General features: G+C 36.6%; 1 protein-coding gene across 35 annotated transcripts in view; it reads left to right on the top strand.

Moving 5' to 3' along the window:
* PLEKHA5 (pleckstrin homology domain containing A5) overlaps nt 1–21,242 on the top strand; it is a 261,293-nt gene that overhangs the window by 217,644 nt on the left and 22,407 nt on the right. For 25 of the 35 annotated variants that reach the window (XM_042247472.1, XM_042247469.1, XM_042247467.1 and 22 more), the window contains 6 exons: nt 3,564–3,626; nt 4,799–4,879; nt 5,015–5,164; nt 17,203–17,304; nt 20,148–20,259; nt 21,157–21,203. In XM_042247472.1, the coding sequence (XP_042103406.1) occupies nt 3,564–3,626; nt 4,799–4,879; nt 5,015–5,164; nt 17,203–17,304; nt 20,148–20,259; nt 21,157–21,203 (555 nt within the window). Of the gene's footprint in view, nt 1–3,003; nt 3,040–3,563; nt 3,627–4,798; nt 4,880–5,014; nt 5,165–17,202; nt 17,305–20,147; nt 20,260–21,156; nt 21,204–21,242 lie in introns of all 35 variants that reach the window. The other 10 variants (XM_060413341.1, XM_042247466.1, XM_027967833.2 and 7 more) reach the window with 1 other exon arrangement.

Genomic DNA, 21,242 nt, shown 5'->3' with positions numbered 1-21,242 from the left:
GCGAGCTACATTCTGCAGCGTCACAAGAGCTGGCACATGACACAACATAGCATAACAGTGTTTTATGACCAATTATTCTGAGTCATAGCCATTTCAGGTTTTCTCTCAGGAGACCCTCTGTGTTCCATTTTCCTAAAAGAAAGAGGACACCTGAGAAATTACCTAAGCAGTATTTTTTTTTTAAATTTTTGGGGTCACCTTTCAGTATGCAAGATCTTAGTTCCCTGACATGGGATTGAATCCATACCCTCTACAGTGGAAGCATGGAGTCTTAACCACTGTATCACTAGGGAAGTCCCAGTAATTTTCTTAAAATTAGTCAAATAAAAAGAACCTAAAACTGAATCAAAGCAAATGTTAAGTGAGCATCAAGTTTAAAACTTCCTCTGGTTCTAGTAATCATTCTGTCTCCTTTCACAAGTACAATTTGTACTAGAATTTTTAAAGCATAATTAATATCAGTGAAATTAATCACATGATAATTGTTTTAAAAGATACAGGTTGATTAGCAAATATGCATGCATAGCCCTAAGAGCATTTTTGAGTTTTTGTAGGACATGTCTAATTTTACCGAAATATTTCCCCTTGGATCTGTTTTTGTCTTTTATGTATATATTCATATGCTTCAAAAGATATATATATACACATATATGTATTTCACATACTTAAAAGGGATACTGTAGAAGGTTCAGTTTTAATTGGCAGAAGTGATTTTGTTTAACTTAATGCCAAACCAGTTTTTTAAAAGATTATGATACTATACTATGAAAAAGTTCTGAATTTCTAAATATAATGCATATCCTTATATAATCAGTAAAGTCTATATAATACGCTTCTCAAACTGAATTAATTACTTAAGTGACCCCCTGTCACTTAACTTTTCTAGTGTTGCAGAGGTACCTCAAACAACGGTATTCAAACTCAGAACTTTCTTGCTAAAGATGTGTTTGAAAAATGATAAAAAATATTGCCATGAAACATTATTTCATGTAGAACTTGAGTTAATCAGAGTATTCATGAAGTTAATGTTTCTTATTACTAGGATTTTGATATGGAGAACAAAATAGTAAACTTCTTTGATTCTAGATGGAAATTTTTAAAAATAAATTGTATTCTAGAATTCCATGGTGGTCCAGTGGTTAGGACTCAGCAGTTTCACTGCCATGACTCAGTTTCAGCCCCTGGTTGGGAAACTAAGATCCCTCAAGCCTTGTGGTGTGGCCAAATTAAAAAAAATTTTTTTTTTTTCAAATTAAAAAAAATTTTAAATAAATAAATTCATCTTTTCTTAAAGTCATCAGTAATTAAAATCAGTAATAGGAAATGGACCATGCTTAAAGGTTAATTTTTTAGTTAATCTACTGTACTCCAGTTTAAAAAAAAAAAGTTAATTGTTTAAAGAACCATCTTGTTTTCTTATGCTTTTCTTCTGACAGGCAAAAGAAATGCATATTGGAAGATTAATTATTTTAAGATTTTATTAGTTGATATCCAGTTATCTTTATTGAATAAGTTGATAAAAGGTTTAGATAAATCTTCGTTGGTACCAAAAACACAGGTACAACAAAATAAATCTAATTTGTGTGTATTATTATTTCTATGGTTTTCAGGAAATAGCATTCTAAAATTATAAGTACACAATATACATCTTTCCTTTTTATAATTTGCCAACTCATATGAAAATGCAGTGAGATTCTGTAAATAAAAATGTTATACCATTATCCAAAATATTTGTTATAAATTACTGAGTTTTCATTTTTTAAATACTTGGCTTTTTCTCTTTTGACTTGGGATATAAGATGCAAATCACATTTTAATCTAGATATAGCACTATTTATGCCCAAATTATACATTCCATGGTTTAGTAAAGCTGTTTGGCGTTTAAATATTAAATAAGCAAAGTCTTTGTAGACATTTAGCAGCTAAAGGCTTTACATCTTTTATGTTTTATAAATGAGAAATACTGATTTTGGCGTTTCTGACTTTTTTTTGTCATGGATGAAAGCATTTTAAAACTTATTTTTCACTACTTTCTTTAGATAGAAGTATAAACTCTTCTTGGATCTAGGTGCTTTTATTTAGAATGACAGTCGACACTTTGCAGGACATATTCAGTGGCCTTTATTTTAAAATAGTGCATAAATATTCTGGCTTTTGTCATTCAATTCATTTTTCATGTGATGTTCTTTTCTATGAAAGTTCTATGGTTTAATAGTCACTGTGCATACCCCTTAAGTAGTCACAGAATCATTTGCATGAGGTACGTGAAAGCAATGTCTTGAAGTGAAACATGGAAACCAGGATTGATTATTGTATGTTTGGAATGCTTATTACCTTTTCTAATCTTCTGATTTCCACATTCCTAGACCCATTTAAAGTTATCTATTGTTTAAATAGTGCCTTCTTGAGATATACCTGTTAAGCAGTTTTTTACAGAGAAGGCATATATAGTTGTAACTTTTATATTCTTACGCATTTGTAGAGAAATTTAATTTTCCAATCTAGAATGTAGTTGGGATACATTATCCCTGTCCCCATTTTGAGAAAAAGTATACCACTTTGTGAACATGCATTGAGCCCCAATTACATTTTCCTGCTATGTTTTTCTTACACTGTCTGCTGCTGCTACTGCTAAGTCACTTCAGTCGTGTCCGACTCTGTGCAACCCCGTAGAAGGCAGTCAGTCAGTTTTGCCTGCAGAGGCACTATGATATAATCCATGGTATAACTGACTGGAATGGCTTATTGAAATCTTGGTTAGCACAGTCAGAAATAAGGATTGGCTTGACCAAAAGATATTTGGAAGAAGCTGAAAATAGGATGTTTGAATACAATGAGTAGAAATTCATTACAATATAATAAAACAGACGGTGTCAATGAACACATCCTTACTTTTTATGAAATTTGGCCGTCCATATTTATACTGTAGACTTTCAGTTTTAAGAGATTCTGAGTGCTTTTCCTCTTTTCGATTAAACCCATCCTTTTCCTCCATTCTTTTAGTTCTTAAGACAGAGGAACAAGATAAGTCTATACTGTGTATGTGTGTTTATATATTACGTATATGTATACAATGTGTTCTAGGTTTTGTTAATAAAATTGTACAAAGATGTGTTGGCATCTGAATGTACACATACACAGTTGTGTGGTTATGTGTATACCGTTGAAAGCACGGTTTTTGACTGCTGAAATAATGCCTGATTCGAGATTTGATTCAGTACAGCTGCTCTGATTGTATTTGTCAATTTTTTTCATTAAAATAATGTGTGTCTCGCAAATGGAAAACATAAGGTGCTGCATAATTTTATTTGACCAGCTTCTTATTTTGTCTGACAAGCTCAAGTTAACATCATTCTTACGTATCTTGCATATTGATTGTATTGATGTTCAATAATTTTCTATTTTTGTAATGATCTGTGTTTGAACTAAACTTTTTAAAAGTATAGAATCATTAAAAACCCCATTTCTGTTGTTGTTATATGAATTAAAATGTTAACTATAGACTAAGTAAATGTATATTTTTAATCACTTTTAAAGTTGCTGTGTGACATTTTCCCTTATAGCTGTCACAGGATGAATGCAGAGGCACATTATACAAATACAGACCCGAAGAAGTAGATATCGATGTAAGTATTAGCAAGCAGTGTATTATCAATGCTCTGCCAAAACGCTGGAAATAAGCGTGACAAAAAAGATTTCCTCTTCCTGTTCTGCCCTCCAAAATGACATCAAATAAATAACGTTTTCTTCTTTTGCACTTAGATTGAATTAAATCCTCACTCCCTGACTTGTCGTCTTCCCACCCCACCCCCATAGTTAGCAGCTGTGAAAGTGAAGAGTATTTCTGATATAAAATTATGAAGGATTAGAGACAAAGTAAAACTTTGTCATCTGGAGAAAGTGTCAACCTGTAGAAATTCTGTCACTGGATCCTTTTGTTACTGCTGTTAATCATGTTTTACATCAGTAACATCCTTATTTATATCTCATTCTTCCCTCATTTCTGCTGGTTTTATTCCACTGAGCTGTACCTCCTCATTTCAATGCATCCCATCTGATGTGGCTTGAGTTGTGTTCTCTAACAAAGATAAGGTGGTTACTTTAATAGATAAATGACAAGGAAAGAATCTCAAATTTCTTGCTTTCTTGTGTCATTATGCAGTAACACTTGGGATATATTTACTGTTTGTTCCGGGTTTTTATTTTCAGATATGTGATGAACTGGTTTATTGCAGGACCGAAGTCTTATTAAAGTGCTCTCTCATGTTTTTATAATTTAAAAAGTGAGGTATTATCAAGAATTTAAAACATTAAAATTGTTGAAAGTTATTTTTCTCCATTAGCAATGTTTTTACTTGTATTATTATAGTTAGAGGCAATATTTTCTGAAGAACATAAAAGCATACTTTAAAAAATATAAAAAGAGAATCCAGTCTGTGTTTTAATTAAGGATTGCATAAGTTACTTAAACTCTCCAGCAGTTTGTAGAGAAAATATCTTAACCCCATTAAAATGATTTGCTGAAGTCATAGGAGACTGCCTGGTTACTAAGAGTATTTTGAATTGTGTAAGTTAAATAGTATGGTGGAAAATGCTTTTTTACTTTATATGCATTTTTTAAAGCGTCCTATCTCTGTATTCTATATTTTAATTTTTATTTTATTGATTGAAATAAAGATTGACCTGATTAGCTATTCCTTGGCTGTTTTAAATGTGAGGGGTTTTTTTTGTTATGCCTAAATCCAATTACAGGAAAAATTAAAAACTGCTAACAAAAGACATCTTCTCTGTAACCTAGGCCAAGCTAAGCCGACTGTGTGAGCAAGATAAAGTGGTACACGCTCTGGAGGAGAAACTTCAGCAGCTCCACAAGGAGAAAGTAGGACAATTATGTTTATTATCTACAACTGATGTTACTTTATATGATGATTATCAGGACACTGATAACTGAAGTAGAAAAGAATTAATTCGATGATGCAGAACATTAAGTGTAATCATTTTTTTATTATAATAGTACACGCTTGAGCAAGCTTTGCTGTCAGCCAGCCAAGAGATAGAAATGAATGCAGATAACCCAGCAGCCATTCAGACCGTGGTGCTTCAGAGGGACGATTTACAAAACGGACTGCTCAGCACATGTCGTGAACTCTCTCGAGCCACTGCAGTAAGTAGCAGAGTTTCCTTCCTAGTAAACACCAGAATGGTATGCTGTTCTTTTTTTATTATTATTATTTAATTTATATCATTTTAATTGGGCTTTCTGTGGGATTTTTCTTTATTAGTACAAAATTTTAATTTGTTGCTCTTAATTAAGACTAACAAAAATAAAAGGTGGTCTTTGTTTTTTTAATTAGTGGACCTTGTGTTCTTTGTGAAATAGTTTTACAGGGAATGTCAACACACCTGTTTATATATTATGAAGATGAAAAGTTCTTTATAACATTAAAAGTTGTTGCTGTTAGGAAAATAAATGTCACGTTAGAATAATTTTTGGAAGGTGATAATTGGATTCATTGAACCAGCCGTTTCAATTAAAGGCTCCTGAGAAATGCTTTTAAGAAGCCGCCAGCATTACCATTTTACAGCTGCAGTGTGATCTAAGGTTAGATGATAGTTTTGAGTAAGAAATATAATTAGCAGAACCTTTAACCCGTAGTCCAGTTGCTTTATAATAAAGAGTCTCCTGGGATTACCAAATCTAAAAGTCTTACTTAAGAGTTTATAAATTGAGTGTTTTATGAGTTTAAAGAGTCTGCTTTAGATCCTATGACGTACTCATTTCTAAACATAGTAAGAGCACCTGCCCAGGCAGCCCTTTGAAAGGGAAAAAAGCCATCTGTTACAGAAAACTGCAAACACGCCCTTGTGCGTACCTTCCGTGGGCTGTTTAGGGAGCAGCTACCTTTGAAGAAAGTCCTGAGACAGTATAACTTAACGAAGAGAGGTCTTTCCTAGCTGGGAAGCTACCAGACTCTCAACATGGCATCCATTCTAAACACTAAATTCACTTTCCAAACACAAACTACTTTTAAAGGAATATACCATGGTTTTATATAAATCATAACTTGGTTTTTGTGACTCTTAAGTACTTTATATTTTATATACCTATTATTCCTGCCTGTCAGTGCAGGAGATACAGATTTGATCCCTGGGTTAGGAAGATTCCCTCCCTGGAGTAGGAAATGGCAACCCACTCCAGTGTTCTTGCCTGGAGAATCCCATGGAGAGAGGAGCCTGGTAGGTGAAGATCCATAGAGTCACACAGAGTCAGACACAACTGAAGCGTTTTACCATTCTTTAAAACAAACAAAAATACTGATACTTCCATTATCTCATCTGAGTTTCTTAACTATACACTGGCATATATAGATATTTTAAGAATTTATATCCTTGCAGTTGTGATCTCCTTGAAATCAAAACCATATCTTATTCACCTTTGTAACTCTAGCATTCAGCAATATAGGATGTGCATTAAAAATGTGATAAATTGGGGACTTACTGTCGGTCCAGAACAATGCAGGGGATGTGGGTTCAATCCCTGATCAAGGAACTAAGACCCCACATTCCGCGGGGCAAGTGAGCCTGCACCACAACGAAAGATCCTGCATGACACAACTAAGACCCACTGCAGCCAAATTAAAAAACTGTGATGAATGAACTGAATGACTTACCCAGCGTTATAAAGCCAACTGAATGCAGTGCCTCCTAGAGGTCAACTCCAGGTCTTCTATACATAACCCTGAAGCCTTAGGTCTACATAGCTTTTTATAATATCGTCATAAAGAAATGTTATCTACAAGGAAGTAGTCACTTAGCGCATCAGTGATGGGTAGGATTTGGAAGAAAGGTGAAGTGAAGGGCAGCCCATACAGGACAAAATGCTCTGAATTATAGCTGACAGATGAGAATGTGAAGGGCATATTTGGAGAAGCAAGAAATAGAACTGAGTAGCTGGCTGGAATCGAAGGTAGGAAATACGAGATAAGGAAGGGAAAGAAGGGTTAAGCTGTCAGTGCCAAGTTAACGAAAAGCTTGGAATTTGTATGACAGTCTGAGTCAAATCAAAATTAAGTTGGAAACTATTTCACAATTTGGTGTCTGTGATAAAAAGTTTTAGAGATATATAGTGTTTAATTGAACTGTTATTTCTTCCCTTACCAAATAGGTTTCGTAACTTAAATCTCATCTGTAGGCTCTCTCCCAAGATACCTCCAGTCCTGATGGAAGTTTATCAGATACGTTCAAAGAAATAATCATTTTTGAGTATCTCACTTTCTGGTTGTTACCGCATATGATCACTTTGCTGGGATTTTTTTTTTCCTTCGCCTTCAGCATTATTCACTGGTCATTTATAAACCCTCAATATGTTCTTCTAAGACAGGTCTTAATGCATAGACTACAAACTATGTTATGTGTGCCTTTAAGTAAACATATTCATATTTGTAGCTTAGGGCTATAAATGGTTGGAACTCACTGGATGTTGACAATACTTAAATTATATCTCTGCCAAAAGAATCCCAAAGGATTCCTCTGATTCTTTAACAGTTGATCTTGGGGCATTGGTTCCAATCCAGGTCCTGAGATATAAAAGATATAAGGTATGATGTTAGAGCAAAGCTTTGATCTTCTCACCTGATCGGCCACTGAGGTATTAAAACCAAGATTTAATACATGCCAAACATGTAAAGCAGTGTTGCCTATGTGTTTAATTCTTGATGCAGTGTCTCTTCTCTCTAAATCCTATCCAACACACACACACACACACACACACACTCATGCATGAGTGTGCTTTGAATTTAAAGCACATGATGTCTTTGTGTGCTCTCCTGGCCTCTGCTTCTTTTTTTCTTTGTTTTTAATTTTTTTTTAACTTTATTCGACTCCTTTTTGACCTAAGCCTAATTAGTAGGAAGGATCATTGTAACAGTCAGTTATCCCTTGAAAATTGTCAGCATGTCGCTGTCTTAGTTTGGGTTTTGTCTGAACGCAGAGCCCGGGATGAGGACCTGGGAGCTGTTTCCAGGAAACGAAAGTGATGGAGGAAGTGTGGAGAATGAGTCGGGGCGGGGTGTGGGGAGTGGCCGGGAGAAGAGCCAGCGGAGGTTCACTGCTGAGTTGGTCGCCACTGTGGACTAGTAGGGACCCTCTGAGGAAATGAGCTAAATATTTCTAGATTTCCCACTGAGAGGTGGGGAGGCTGGGCTGTCTCTCACTCCTTGGTCGCAGTTGCCCCGGGGTCCTTAATTCACCGGCATTTCCAAAGTGCCCTAGTTGATTGACCATCAACACTGGGACACGTGGAGTTGACCACGGTGCCTTGAAATCAGGTGAGCAGAGGGCTAAGCATCTGCTCCAGTCACCTTTTTCAGGAAGTTTACATTTAGGCTTCGTCTCTGATTGTAAAAGAAATATTCTGATGCTTTATTCACTCGCAGTGTTGCCTTTATTCTTTCTGACAGCTCAAGGAACCAGGTAAAGCAGATGCTCTTCACATGCCTTAGATGAGAATTTAGGGTTCATCCAGTAATGGTAGCAAAATATATTTGTATTTCTGTGTTACGTACAGATATTATCCGGTTTGGTCCTTAAGCAGATACTATGCAAAATAGCTGTAATAATTATCTCCATGTTATTTTCATTCTCATTACCTCCACTGCACAGATGAAGTAGCAACTCAGGTTCATGGAGGTTAAATGACTTCCAAAGTGACATAACCAATTAAAAACAGATCAACACCTAAATCCAGGACTTTTAAGATTTTTTTTTTCAGTGTGGACCATTTTTAAAGTATTTATTGAATTCGTTACATTACTGCTTCTGTTTTATGTTTGGATTTTTTTGCCTTGAGGCATGTGGGATTTTAGCTTCCTGACCAGGGATCAAACCCCCATCCCCTACAGTGGAAGGTGAAGTCTGAACCCCTGGGCCACCAGGGAAGTCCCTAGGATTTTTTTATTCTTGGACTTCTGTATTTTCTACTCCACTTTACTCTTTGTAGTTACATAATTTGTATTTTCTGGAACATGGAATCAAATCTAGATTCTCTTAATCAAACATTTGCAGTCAAAATTCCATGGTTCAATCCTGGGTTTTGGCACCAAAGAAATACATGAACAAATAAATAAAAATAAAGTTGGAACTTAAAAGAACTATAAAGCCCGCCAGTCATCCTGAATCATGCTAGTAGATGGCTTATGCATTTATCCACTGCAGAATAGGACCAATATATGAATAGTAGTAAACATTGTGAATATTTCTGGAGCAGTTTATTGGGTGCCAGGTTCCATTGTAAGTGTTTTCACACATAGTTAAGCCATTTAAGAACCCTTTCACAGGGGTAATATTACTACTGTGTTAAAAATGGAAAAATGAGAGAGAGATTGCCCAGAGGTACAGTGAAGGAGCATTTTGTAGAGACTTCCAGTAAGTTTAAATTTACGTTCTAGACCAGATTCTGCATGGGAGGGACTTAAGTCGATGGAGACTTTAGACTAGAAGGAGAAAGTTTAACGGGCTGGGGAAGAGGACAGATAACCCACCTTGAAGAGAAGCGTGCACTTGAAATCTTCATCTTCTCATTCTCCATATCACACAGAGCTGCTGAGAATTATAGCAAAATGTGATTTTTTTTTTTAACGAATCTATTGACATACATGGATTGTCATGAAATACACTTTGAAAGATTTCATGATGATTTTTAAATACACTGGTTGTTTCATGACGTAATACACCATCCTAGAAACAGAGGCAGCCAGGGGTGATAAACCTCCTGAAATGCTGCAATGGAAAGTACCCAGCAACACTCGTGAGGTTGGGGGAATCAAAAATCAAGTCTGAATCTCAGCAAACCTCAGCATCTAACTACGAGTTTATAGGAAAATAGAAAACAGAAGCACAAGCTAAGCAATACCACAAGAATTCAGTTAACAGAATCTAACATGGGAGAAATTCTATAGAACAAGTGACCCATTGTCTTCAACAAATAAGTAGCAAAGGAATAGACAAGGAGATTGTTACAGTTTAAAATATTTTTTAGGACTTCCCTGGTGGTCCAGTGGTCAAGAATATGCCTGCCAATGCAGGGGACACAGGTTCAGTCTCTGGTCTGGGAAGATTCCAGAGCTCTGAGCCCTTGCTCTAGGGCTTGTGTTCTGCAGCAAGAGAAACCAGGACAGTGAGAAGCCCGAGCACCACCACTATAGAGCAGCCCCTGCCGGCCGCAGCTGGAGAAAGCCGCACAGCCATGAAGAGCCAACAGAGCTAAAGATAAAGAAAATAACTTTAAAAATATATTTTTAAAGTAATACATGTGTGTGCTCAATCGCTCAGTTGTGTCTGACTCTTTGAGAACCTGTGGACTGTATGTAGCCCTTCAGGCTCCTCTGTCCAAGGGATTTTCCAGGCAAGGATACTGGAGTGGGTAGCCATTCCCTTCTCCAGGGGATTTTCCCAACCCAGGGCTTGAACCCAGGTCTCCTGCATTGCGGGCAGATTCTTTACCATCTGAGCCAACAGGGAAGCATATTAGTTATTAAAATTCATTAGAATTTTTCTGTTATCTTTTTCATTTTTGTTTCTTTTCTGAGGTGTTTATAAATGAAACCATATAATCTCTGGTACTTGCTTTGAAATGATCCCATGGGGATGGAAAATGGATTCTATAGATGAAACCAGATTGATCATGTATTGATAACTTTTGCATTTGGGTGCTTGTTGGCTACATTTGTTTATATTTGGAAATTTCCCTTGTACATATCTGAGGAGGATTAACTGCTAACAAAGGGGGAGCATATTAGATCTTTTCTTGTGTTCTGTTCTACTTTTATTATTAGAAAAATTCATTATATCTTCAATTTGTACAATAAAAAGCAACCATTTTCTTTGAGATAGAATGTTATTTTGTTTCAAAGAGAAGATTAGAGGAGAAACTAAATATGAGTTGAAGATTATAACTAGCCAGTAAGTTAAAGATTAAAGTAGCCAAAAAGGTAAAATGACTAATTGTTATCATAAACTAGATATTTAAAATTAAGGTAGCTCCGTAACTACCTGATTTAGTTGAACCTCACTTTATATAGTTTGAATTTGTCTCTTGTAACATCTTTTTAGGTTTAAAAAAGCCAATATACTAGTTATTATTAGATAGTATAATAAGATATGTTATGTGTTTAGTAAGTAGTGATTTTTATCTCTGATGCAGTTATATACTAAGGCAAGTATAAAATCATTTAAAATATTATTTTTAAAATATTCAAATTCTAAACACATTGTTAATATCTATGCCAACAGATCTCTACATCGTGAAGGTAAAACTGAAATTACATTAACTTTATTTTGATTAATCTCAAAAATCAACTAGTTCTGATACCCAGTTGACAGAATTGTTATCATTGGGTAGTAATAGCCAAAATTAGTATTTTTTGTGCCTAATCACTGAAACATAATGGTAAATTTAAGTCGCCGAGTCAGGTCCGACTCTTTTGCAACCCCATGGACTGTAGCTTGTCAGCCCCGTCTGTCCATGGGATTTTCCTTCCATGTGCCATTTCCTTCTACAGAGGATCTTCCTAACCCAGGGATTGAACCCACAACTCCTGCATTGCAGGTGGATTGCTGAGCTACCAGGGAAGCCAGATTTAAGTACTGCAGTATTTTAATTTTCCAAGGTGTAGTTGTGGACATTAATCTGTAATATTTAAACATGAAGAATTGTTGGAGCTTAAGAAGCTAATTTTTTTGTTGTTCAGTTGCTAAGTCATGTCCAACCTTTTGCAACCCCATGAACTGAAGCATGCCGGGCTTCCCTGTCCTTCACTGTTTCCTGGAGTTTGCTCAAACTCGTGTCCTTTGTGTCAGTGATACCATCCAAGCATCTCATCCTCTGTCGCCTCCTTCCTCTCTTGCGCTCAGTCTTTCCCAGCTTAATGACTCGGCTGTTCGTGTGTATCGTATTGTATAATTATCCCCATGGGTAAATTTTGTTATAAATTGCCATTGGTTCTGGACAAGGAAAGGAAAGTTCTTATTATATTAAAAACTTGGAAATGAATCATCAGTCTTAAACCCTTCTTAATAAAGCTCGCAATATGTTGCTGCTGTGGCTCTGTAGTTACATATTAAAATTCTCTTTCATCTCTTATTGATAGTCTGGGGTTTCATTGCCTCTGAATGTTGCAGACCTACTGAAACTTTGGGTTTTTTTCCTCCTACAGTAGCCAAATCTTATCTCAGTATAGACTATAAAGAAGTAACCACTATTACAATTTACTTGTTGCATGCCATAAACTTAGACTGAGTCAAATTTTAAAAAGTTTTCTGCCATCCTTGCAGCAAGTCCACATAGGCACGTGCGCTTTGTTTTTAAACCTTTGTTAGAGTAGAATATTTTCAGAAAAATACACAGATTAACCGCACAGACATGGCCAACATCCTTATCAAGGCATTGCATTTTAATGGGATGCTTTCTTCTCCATGACTGCCTCCTCCCCCAAAAAAGTGACTACCTGACTTTTCAACTATATATTAGGTTTGCCTGTCTTGGACTTTGTTAAAGTATAACCATATAGGATATACTATTTGGCTTCTCTTAATATTATGAAGTTCATCCATGTGGTTCTAAATCACAGGATTTATCTCATCCTCTTAACTATATGGCTTGAAAAGTCCAGGTCTTTATTGAAAGCACTGCTGTGTTTCCTGACTTGCGCCTGTGATTTTAAGATAATTGTATATGTGCAACTCATCACCCCTTTTAATTGCCTTAGTGTACTTAGATATTATCTTCTTGACAAAAAATGCTAATGTCACATATAAAGATTTTAACCTTGTACTCGGATAAGCCACTAAACTCTTTAATGAAATGCTTGGCCAGGTGTTGGAAGGACTGGTATGGGGCCAGTACTGTCCTGTTGCTGGCTGCTTCCCATTGACTTGTGTTACTACTCACATGTAATCATGCTGAAGGAGCCCAGAGGGAAGGGCAGAAACAGGTACAGCAGGATAATGGTGCTGGTACAGTGGAACGGCAGGACTCTCCAGGTTAGGGAAATTCAAGCTATATTGTGTTACCTCACCCCTAGAATATTAGGAAAGTAGGCTGCCTGTAGATCTCTGCTTTTTATGTGAAGGACAAGAATTCCCCACCATCCTAAAATGTTCTCGGATTTAGTTGCCTCTGTAGCAGCTTTGGGCTTCCAAGGTGGCTCAGTGGTAAAGAATCTGCCTGCCAATGCAGGAGACACAGGAGATGCGAATTCAATCACTGGGTCAGGAAGATCCCCTGAAGGAGGAAATGGCAACCCACCCCAGTATTCTTGCCTGGAGAATCCCATAAACAGAGGAGCCTGATGGATTACAGTTCACGGGGTTGCAGAGAGTCAGACACAACTAAGTGTCTGAGCACACACGCAGCAGCTTTGGTCTCCCTCTGAACTTTTCTACAAAAGAGGTTCTCTGTCTGCCTGGCAATGCTATCTCCTTACATTGCTGGACTGCCACTAAGTCTGTTCAGTTGCTTAGTTGTGTCTGACTCTTTGCAGCCCCATGGACTGCAGCGCGCCAGGCCTCCCTGTCCATCACCAACTCCCGGAGGTTACCCAAACACATGTCCATTGAGTCAGATGCCATCCAACCATCTCATCCTCTGTCTTCCCCGTCTCCTCCTGCCCTCAACCTTTCCCAGCATCAGGGTCTCTTCCAATGAGTCAGCTCTTCGCATCAGGTGGCCAAAGTATTGGAGTTTCGGCTTCAACACCAGTCCTTCCAATGAACACCCCAGACTGATCTCCTTTAGGATGGACTGTTGGATCTCCTTGCAGTCCAAGGGACTCTCAAGAGTCTTCTCCAACACCACAGGTCAAAAGCATCAATTCTTCAGCACTCAGCTTTCTTCACAGTCCAACTCTCACATCCATGCATGACCACTGTGTTGACTAGATGGACCTTTGTTGACAAAGTAATGTCTCTGGTTTTTAATATGTTGTCTAGGTTGGTCATAACTTTCCTTCCAAGGAGTAAGCGTCTTTTCATTTCATGGCTGCAGTCACCATCTACAGTGATTCTGGAGCCCAAAACAATAAAGTCTGCCACTGTTTCTTCATCTGTTTGCCATGAATTGATGGGACCAGATGCCATGATCTTAGTTTTCTGAATGTTGAGCTTTAAGCCAACTTTTTCACTCTCCTCTTTCATGTTCATCAAGAGGCTCTTTAGTTCTTCTTCACTTTCTGCCATAAGGGTGGTGTCATCTCCATATCTGAGGTTATTGATATTTCTACTAGCAATCTTGATTCCAGCTTGTGCTTTATCCAGCCCAGCGTTTCTCATGATGTACTCTGCATAGAAGTTAAATAAGAAGGATGACAATATACAGCCTTGACATACTCCTTTTCCTATTTGGAACCAGTCTGTTGTTCCATGTCCAGTTCTAACTGTTGCTTCCTGACCTATATATAGGTTTCTCAAGAGGCAGGTCAGGTAGTCTGGTATTCCAGTCTCTTTCAGAATTTTCCACAGTTGTGATCCACACAGTCAAAGGCTTTGGCATAGTCAGTAAAGCAGAAATAGATGTTTTTCTGGAACTTTCTTGCTTTTTCAGTGATCTATCGGATGTTGGCAATTTGGTCTCTGGTTCCTCTGCCTTTTCTAAAACCAGCATGAACATCTGTAAATTCACAGTTCATGTATTGCTGAAGCCTGGCTTGGAGAATTTTGAGCATTACTTTGCTAGTGTGTGAGATGAGTGCAATTGTGAGGTAGTTTAAGCATTCTTTTGCATTGCCTTTCTTTGGGATTGCGATGAAAACTGACCATTTCCAGTCCTGTGGCCACTGCTGAGTTTTCTAAATTTGCTGACAGCACTTTCACAGCAGCATCTTTTAGGATTTGAAATAGCTCAACTGGAATTCCATCACCTCTACTAGCTTTGTTCATATCATGGCATCCGGTCCCATCACTTCATGGCAAATAGATGGGGAAACAGTGGAAACAGTGCCTGACTTTATTTTTTTAGGCTCCAAAATCACTGCAGATGGTGATTGAAGCCATGGAATGAAAAGACACTTACTCCTTGGAAGGAAAGTTATGACCAACCTAGACAACATATTAAAAACCAGAGACATTACTTTGTCAATAAAGGTCCGTCTAGTCAACACTATGGCTTTTCCAGTAGTCATGTATGGATGTGAGAGTTCAAGTATAATGAAAGCTGAGCACTGAAGAATTGATGCTTTTGAACTGTGGTGTAGGAAAAAAACTTGAGAGTCCCTTGGACTGCAAGGAGATCCAACCAGGTCATCCTAAAGGAGATCAGTCCTGGGTGTTCATTGGAAGGACTGATGTTGAAGCTGAAACTCCAATACTTTGGCCACCTGATGCGAAGAAGTGACTCATTTGAAGAGACCCTGATGCTGTGAAAGATTGACCTTGGGAGAAGGGGACAACAGAGGATGAGATGGTTGGATGGCATCACTGACTCAATGGACATGAGTTTGGGTGAACTCCAGGAGTTGTTGATGGACAGAGAGGCCTGGCATGCTGTGGTTCATGGGGTCACAGAGTTGGATACGACTGAGCAACTGAACTGAATTGAACTGTACTTTCACAGCATCATCTTTTAGGATGATGAGTCTGTTACCCTCATTTTATTCTCCCTGACAACGTATTGTGAGCACTTGTAGAATTATTCTGTATTAAATAGATGACATGTGGTTAAGTATGAAAGTTTTCTCTCTGATTTGAGGTTTAGAGATAGTTTTCTTTTCCCCAAAGAAGAAAAGTATAGGTGGGTAGTACCTCTGTCAAGTCTCTCTACAAGCAGGATTCACTATATTAGTTAGCTGAACTACGTTCATTTGTTGTTGTTCAGTTCCTAAGTTGTGTCCAACTCTCTGTGACCTTATGGACTGCAGCACACCAGGCATCTCTGACCTGCACTATCTCCCAGAGTTTGCTCAAACTTATGGCCATCAAGTCGGTGATGTCATCCAACCATCTCATCCTCTGTCGACCCCTTCTCCTCCTGCCTTCAATCTTTCCCAGCATCTGGGTCTTTTCCAGTGAATTAGCTCTTCGAATCAGGTAGCTGAAGTATAGCAGCTTCAGCTTCAGTCGTTCCAATGAATATTCATGGTTTACTTCCTTTAGGATTGGAGCTTCCCTGGTGGCTCAGAGGTTAAAACATCTGCTTGCAAGGCGGGAGACCCTGGTTCAATCCCAGGGTTGGGAAGATCCTCTGGAGAAGGAAATGACAACCCACTCCAGTATTCTCGCCTGAAGAATCCATGGACGAGGAGCCTGGTGGGCTATAGTCCATGGGGTCACAAAGAGTCGGCCACGACTGACAACTTCACTTTTCCTTTAGGATTGATTGGTTTGATCTCCTTGCAGTCCAAAGGACTCTAAAGAGTCTTCCAGCACCACAGTTCAAAAAGCATCAATTCTTTGGTGCTCAGCCTACATTTTGGTCCACTCTCACATCAATACATGAGTACTGGAAAAGCCATCACATAGCTTTGACTATATGGACCTTTGTCGGCAAAGTGATGTCTCTGCTTTTCAGAATGCTATCTAGGTTTGTCATAGCTTCTCTTCCAAGGAGCAAGTGTCTTTTAATTTTGTGGCTGCAGTAACCATTTTCATTGATTTTGGAGCCCAAGAAAGGAAGTCATTACATGACTGTATTTTTATTCTAAGTAAATTCATGTCAAGCTTCCCGTGTTATTGAAAATTTGACATGCTAAAAATACAGCCTATTATTGTTTTTATTTCTGGACAAATGTTAATCACGACAGATAAGAAAATATTTTACTTATGCCTCTTGTGCATTTTAAGAAACCACTTTCAAGAAAAAATTAATGTATTATCATGAATAAAATAACATATTTTCTCCAAATAAACCTCTTCAGATCCTACAATCAGCTGAGTATTTTGACGTCATGAATGAATAAATAATATAAAGTGTGTTTGTTTGAGTTCTTTGAGGGTTATTTTTGTTTGTTTTTGATTTTTTTAAGTGAAATTTGAATACAGCAGCATAATAATAAATAATTCAGTTGCTCAGCATTCTTCTTAAATTGAGCTAAATGAGAGGAAAAAAAGGGAAATGAGTTATAACATGTTGTACTTTGCCCATTATTGATTACAAGAGTGATAACACACCAGCACATTTTCTCCGTGAAAGTAATTAAAGCCCTTTGATTTTAGGAACTGGAACGAGCGTGGAGAGAATATGATAAGTTAGAGTACGACGTAACTGTTACCAGGAACCAGATGCAAGAGCAGCTGGATCGCCTCGGTGAAGTTCAGGTACAGAATTATAATAAGTTTACTTTGTTCTAACTGGCTTTGACTGGTACTGTGCAATCCATCTTGTTGGATTCACTCACAGCTTCAGCATTTGTTGCATAATTAGCTACCTAACATCTGGATTTCGATACTTTCAATGATAGGAATCTTACTGTGTCACAAAATAGCCCAGCCCTCATTGTCTAAAAGCTCTTTATCCTGTCGAGGACATAGTGAGCCCCAGGGTGTTCTGTGCTCCTCGCTGTCACTTGCCATTGAAGTATCAAATTATTTTATCTATTCTATTTTAAATCCCTCTCTTTTATCAAACTGTTTTAGCCCATTATCTTGACTGCTATATTAATTAGAATAGGGGAAGATGTGGCAACTTTTGGCATAATCTAATTTTGTGTGTAGGTAGATAGGGAGCCAAGGTCCAGGTGTTTGTTTTCTTGTCTGTAAACTGACAATAATAATAGCTGTCTTAAAATATTACCCTGGGGAATGGAGATTATATATGTTTGAAAAAATAATAAAGTCACTTCATACTTGTGACCCTACGTAAATTTAATCATTTGCATTGGAATCCCAGTGGACTGAACAATTCAGTATAATAAATAGATAGTAAGGTTGACATAGAAAGTCACCTGTCTTCTATGCATGCTATCCAAAATAGAATCACTAAACCACATGTAGTTTTTAGGCCCATCAGTGTTGCTAGTGTAGTTCTTGGGCATTTGCAGTGTTGCTAGGAATTTTTAATTATCTAAATTTAAGTATCCAGGTGTGGTTGTGACGTCTGTTTTGTACACTGAAGTTACTAAATGCAATATTAAAAAAATGGTAAATATCTAAAATATAACTCAAGGGATCAGTAAACTTTATCTGTAAAAGGCCAGATATTAAAGACTTTAGATGTTACAAGTATATACACTCTGCCACAAAATCTTTGGTACTTGGGATTTTTAATAACCCCTTAAGAGTAAGAGTATAAAGTTAATTTTTAGGCCATAGGCCATAGAAAAGAAGCTGTGAACCAAAGCAGTTTGTAGTCTTGATTAACCTAATAAAAAAGGTTCACGGAAATTTAGGAGAAGGAAATGGCAACCCACTCCAGTATTCTTGCCTGTAAAATTCTGTGGACAGAGGAGCCCGGCAAGCTATAGTCCATGGGGTCGCAAAGAGCTGGCCACGACTGAGCACATGAATATTTAATTAGTATAGGACGTGAGAGAAGACCTGAATAAATGGAGACGTATTAATAGTTATACTGTGTTGTCGATGACCTGATTCAACCTTATCAGGATGAAAATTGTTCCCATAAGCATAATTCTATTCCAACCAAATTTCCAGAAAAGAAAATCACAAAATGGTTCTATATTTTAAGGTATAATAAAGATCACAAGCATTTAGACATTTTTTTAAAAAATGAAAAACTAGGAGGCAAATCTTATGAGAAGCAGCGTTGCACGTATAACCTTAGGCCAGTTACATATGCCTCAGTTTCCACTCAGTAAAATAAAAATAATACTAGTATCTAGCCCTGTTGGATTATTATGATGGTTAAATGTGTTCATTTTTTTTTTTAAGCACTTAGAATAGAACCAGGCAAATAAAACATACTATATATAAAACATATTTAATTATTTGTTAAATACATGAGTAAACAATGAAAACCACATAGGAAACTTGGAAAACGACATACTAGGAAGAAGTATCTTGAACCTCTAAAAATTCAACAAGTTACTTAATTAGATTTGCGGAAAACGTTTTCATTTTGGTTTGGAGAAACAGAAATGCATTAGCAAAATAGACAAAGAACGTGAATAGTTTTAATTGATAGAAAACTTAACACAGTTTGCTAACAAGTGTTTGAAAAGTTGGTCAGTGTGACTAGGAACCAGAGAAGTGCAAAATAAAATAAAAATGAGGTTTTCATTAAACCCCTTTCAGATACACAGAAATATGTATTATTTTAAATTATTGCAAAAATAATACATATTCTGTATGTGCAATTGTCTGATTTGTGCGGTTTATATTCCCTCTCACAAGGCTTTACTGGTATTCACATTTCAGGGCTAGCATAATCATGACAATTTTCGTACTTATTACCTGTTTCTTTTTAAGTTATAGTCCTAAAAATTATATTTATTGTTTTACTATTTATCAATGAGTCATAGAGTTTTGTTAGAATCTTACCAATATTATCTTATTTTGGCTTCAATTAGAGTATTTGGCCTAAGGTCATGAAATGGGTTATTAGAGGTAAAAAGAAGTAGATACAACTTTAGGTTGGAATAAAAATGGCAATAATAAAATGGCAAACAAAATTTGTCCTGAAAATTCTTTCTAACTCTATCAGTCAAAACTCTTCAAAATATATTCTGTAAATTGCCCTTTCTTTTTTGGCATTTCTCTATGTTCTAGAACTTAGGAAGCTAAAATACTTTCCTTTTTTTCCCCCTAAAAATGTTTTGTTTAATTTGAGGTTGGTGAGTTTCTGTTCTGTTGTGTTTTTGTATTGTTTTGTTGGTTTTGGTTTAGGGGAAGTTCCCCATTTTTAGTCCCATGTAGTCAGTATTCCTTCCCGATTGTAAATAATGCAACACAATGCTTATTGAAAAAATGTGAAATAGTGTACCATGTAGGTCTGAAATATTAAATTTTTCTTTCTCTGCTTTATTTCTTTTATCATCGACATTGCAAAACTGAGAAGGACACACAGATTATATTAAATAGTCTCAAACGTAATCCACTGTGGTTCTCATTGTTTAGATATGTAATTAGTGGAATTTATAGCTGTATCTCATGATTTCTCTCCCTCTCGCCGCCCTCATGTGTGGTCTACCCATTTTTACGGATAGACTGAATCAGCAGGAATTCAGCGTGCACAAATTCAGAAAGAACTCTGGAGAATTCAGGATGTCATGGAAGGACTGAGTAAGCACAAGCAGCAGAGAGGCACTTCGGAAACAGGTACATTAGTTTCGTCTTTTATTCTGCACTAATTGACCATATTATTATATCGAAGTGGAATGACATGCAGAATTGGATTTCTCCTGTTATTTTACTAGATTTTTGGCATTAGGAAACAGGTACTTTGTAATAATGAATTAGTACCCAAGTTTATATGTAATATAGAAAGCAAAAGTTCTCCCAGCCACACTCAGACAAAAATAAATCATTGTTTTGTGTCTGTAATTATAAACACACACAATATTTTGGTTTGAGTAGTTTTTTCCCCACAATAGAAAGTGCTGTTTTTCATCGGTATGCTTTTTTCTCCTTAACAACACAGTATAGTAACACCTGTGTAAAAACGCATTGTATAGGTAAACTGTAATTTATCAATTTCACTGTTGATGAACAGTGTATTTTTTTCAGTAGGTTGCTTCCAGTAGGTTGTTGGTGGGTTGGTTGAGGGTTTTTTTTTTTTTCTTTGATATAATGAACATTACTGTGTACATGATAAACACACATGCTAGTACTAATGGATTCTAGAAAATGAGAAATAAGTTTATGTTTTTCATTTTGATAGGCACAGCCCAATTGCCCTCCTAAAAGATTGTATCAAATCATACTTAAACCAATTGTATTTGAGAAAACCCATTTGCCTGTACTGTCGTTTAAATTAGATATTTCAGTTTGTATTTTTAAGGTAATGAGTTTTTAAATTTATTTTATTGAAGTATAGTGGCTTTATTTGTTAATTTCTACTGTATAGCAGTGTAATGGGTTTTAAATTCAGAAAACGTTAATAAACGGGGGGTTAGAAACTAAAGCCTTTGTTGAAATGGAATTGTTCCTTTTTTCTATAGATTTAAGAAGGTATGTTTAGTGTTAAGTAGTTATAGTTTACATTTTTTTTAATAGGTATGATAGGATCAAAGCCTTTCTCAACAGTTAAGTACAAAAATGAGGTAAGTTTGGATTGTTTATCTAACTATAATTATTTTAAT

Source organism: Ovis aries, chromosome 3 (assembly GCF_016772045.2).
Source record: "Ovis aries strain OAR_USU_Benz2616 breed Rambouillet chromosome 3, ARS-UI_Ramb_v3.0, whole genome shotgun sequence".
Lineage (NCBI taxonomy): Eukaryota > Metazoa > Chordata > Mammalia > Artiodactyla > Bovidae > Ovis > Ovis aries.
This window is presented reverse-complemented; position numbering and strand designations above follow the sequence as displayed.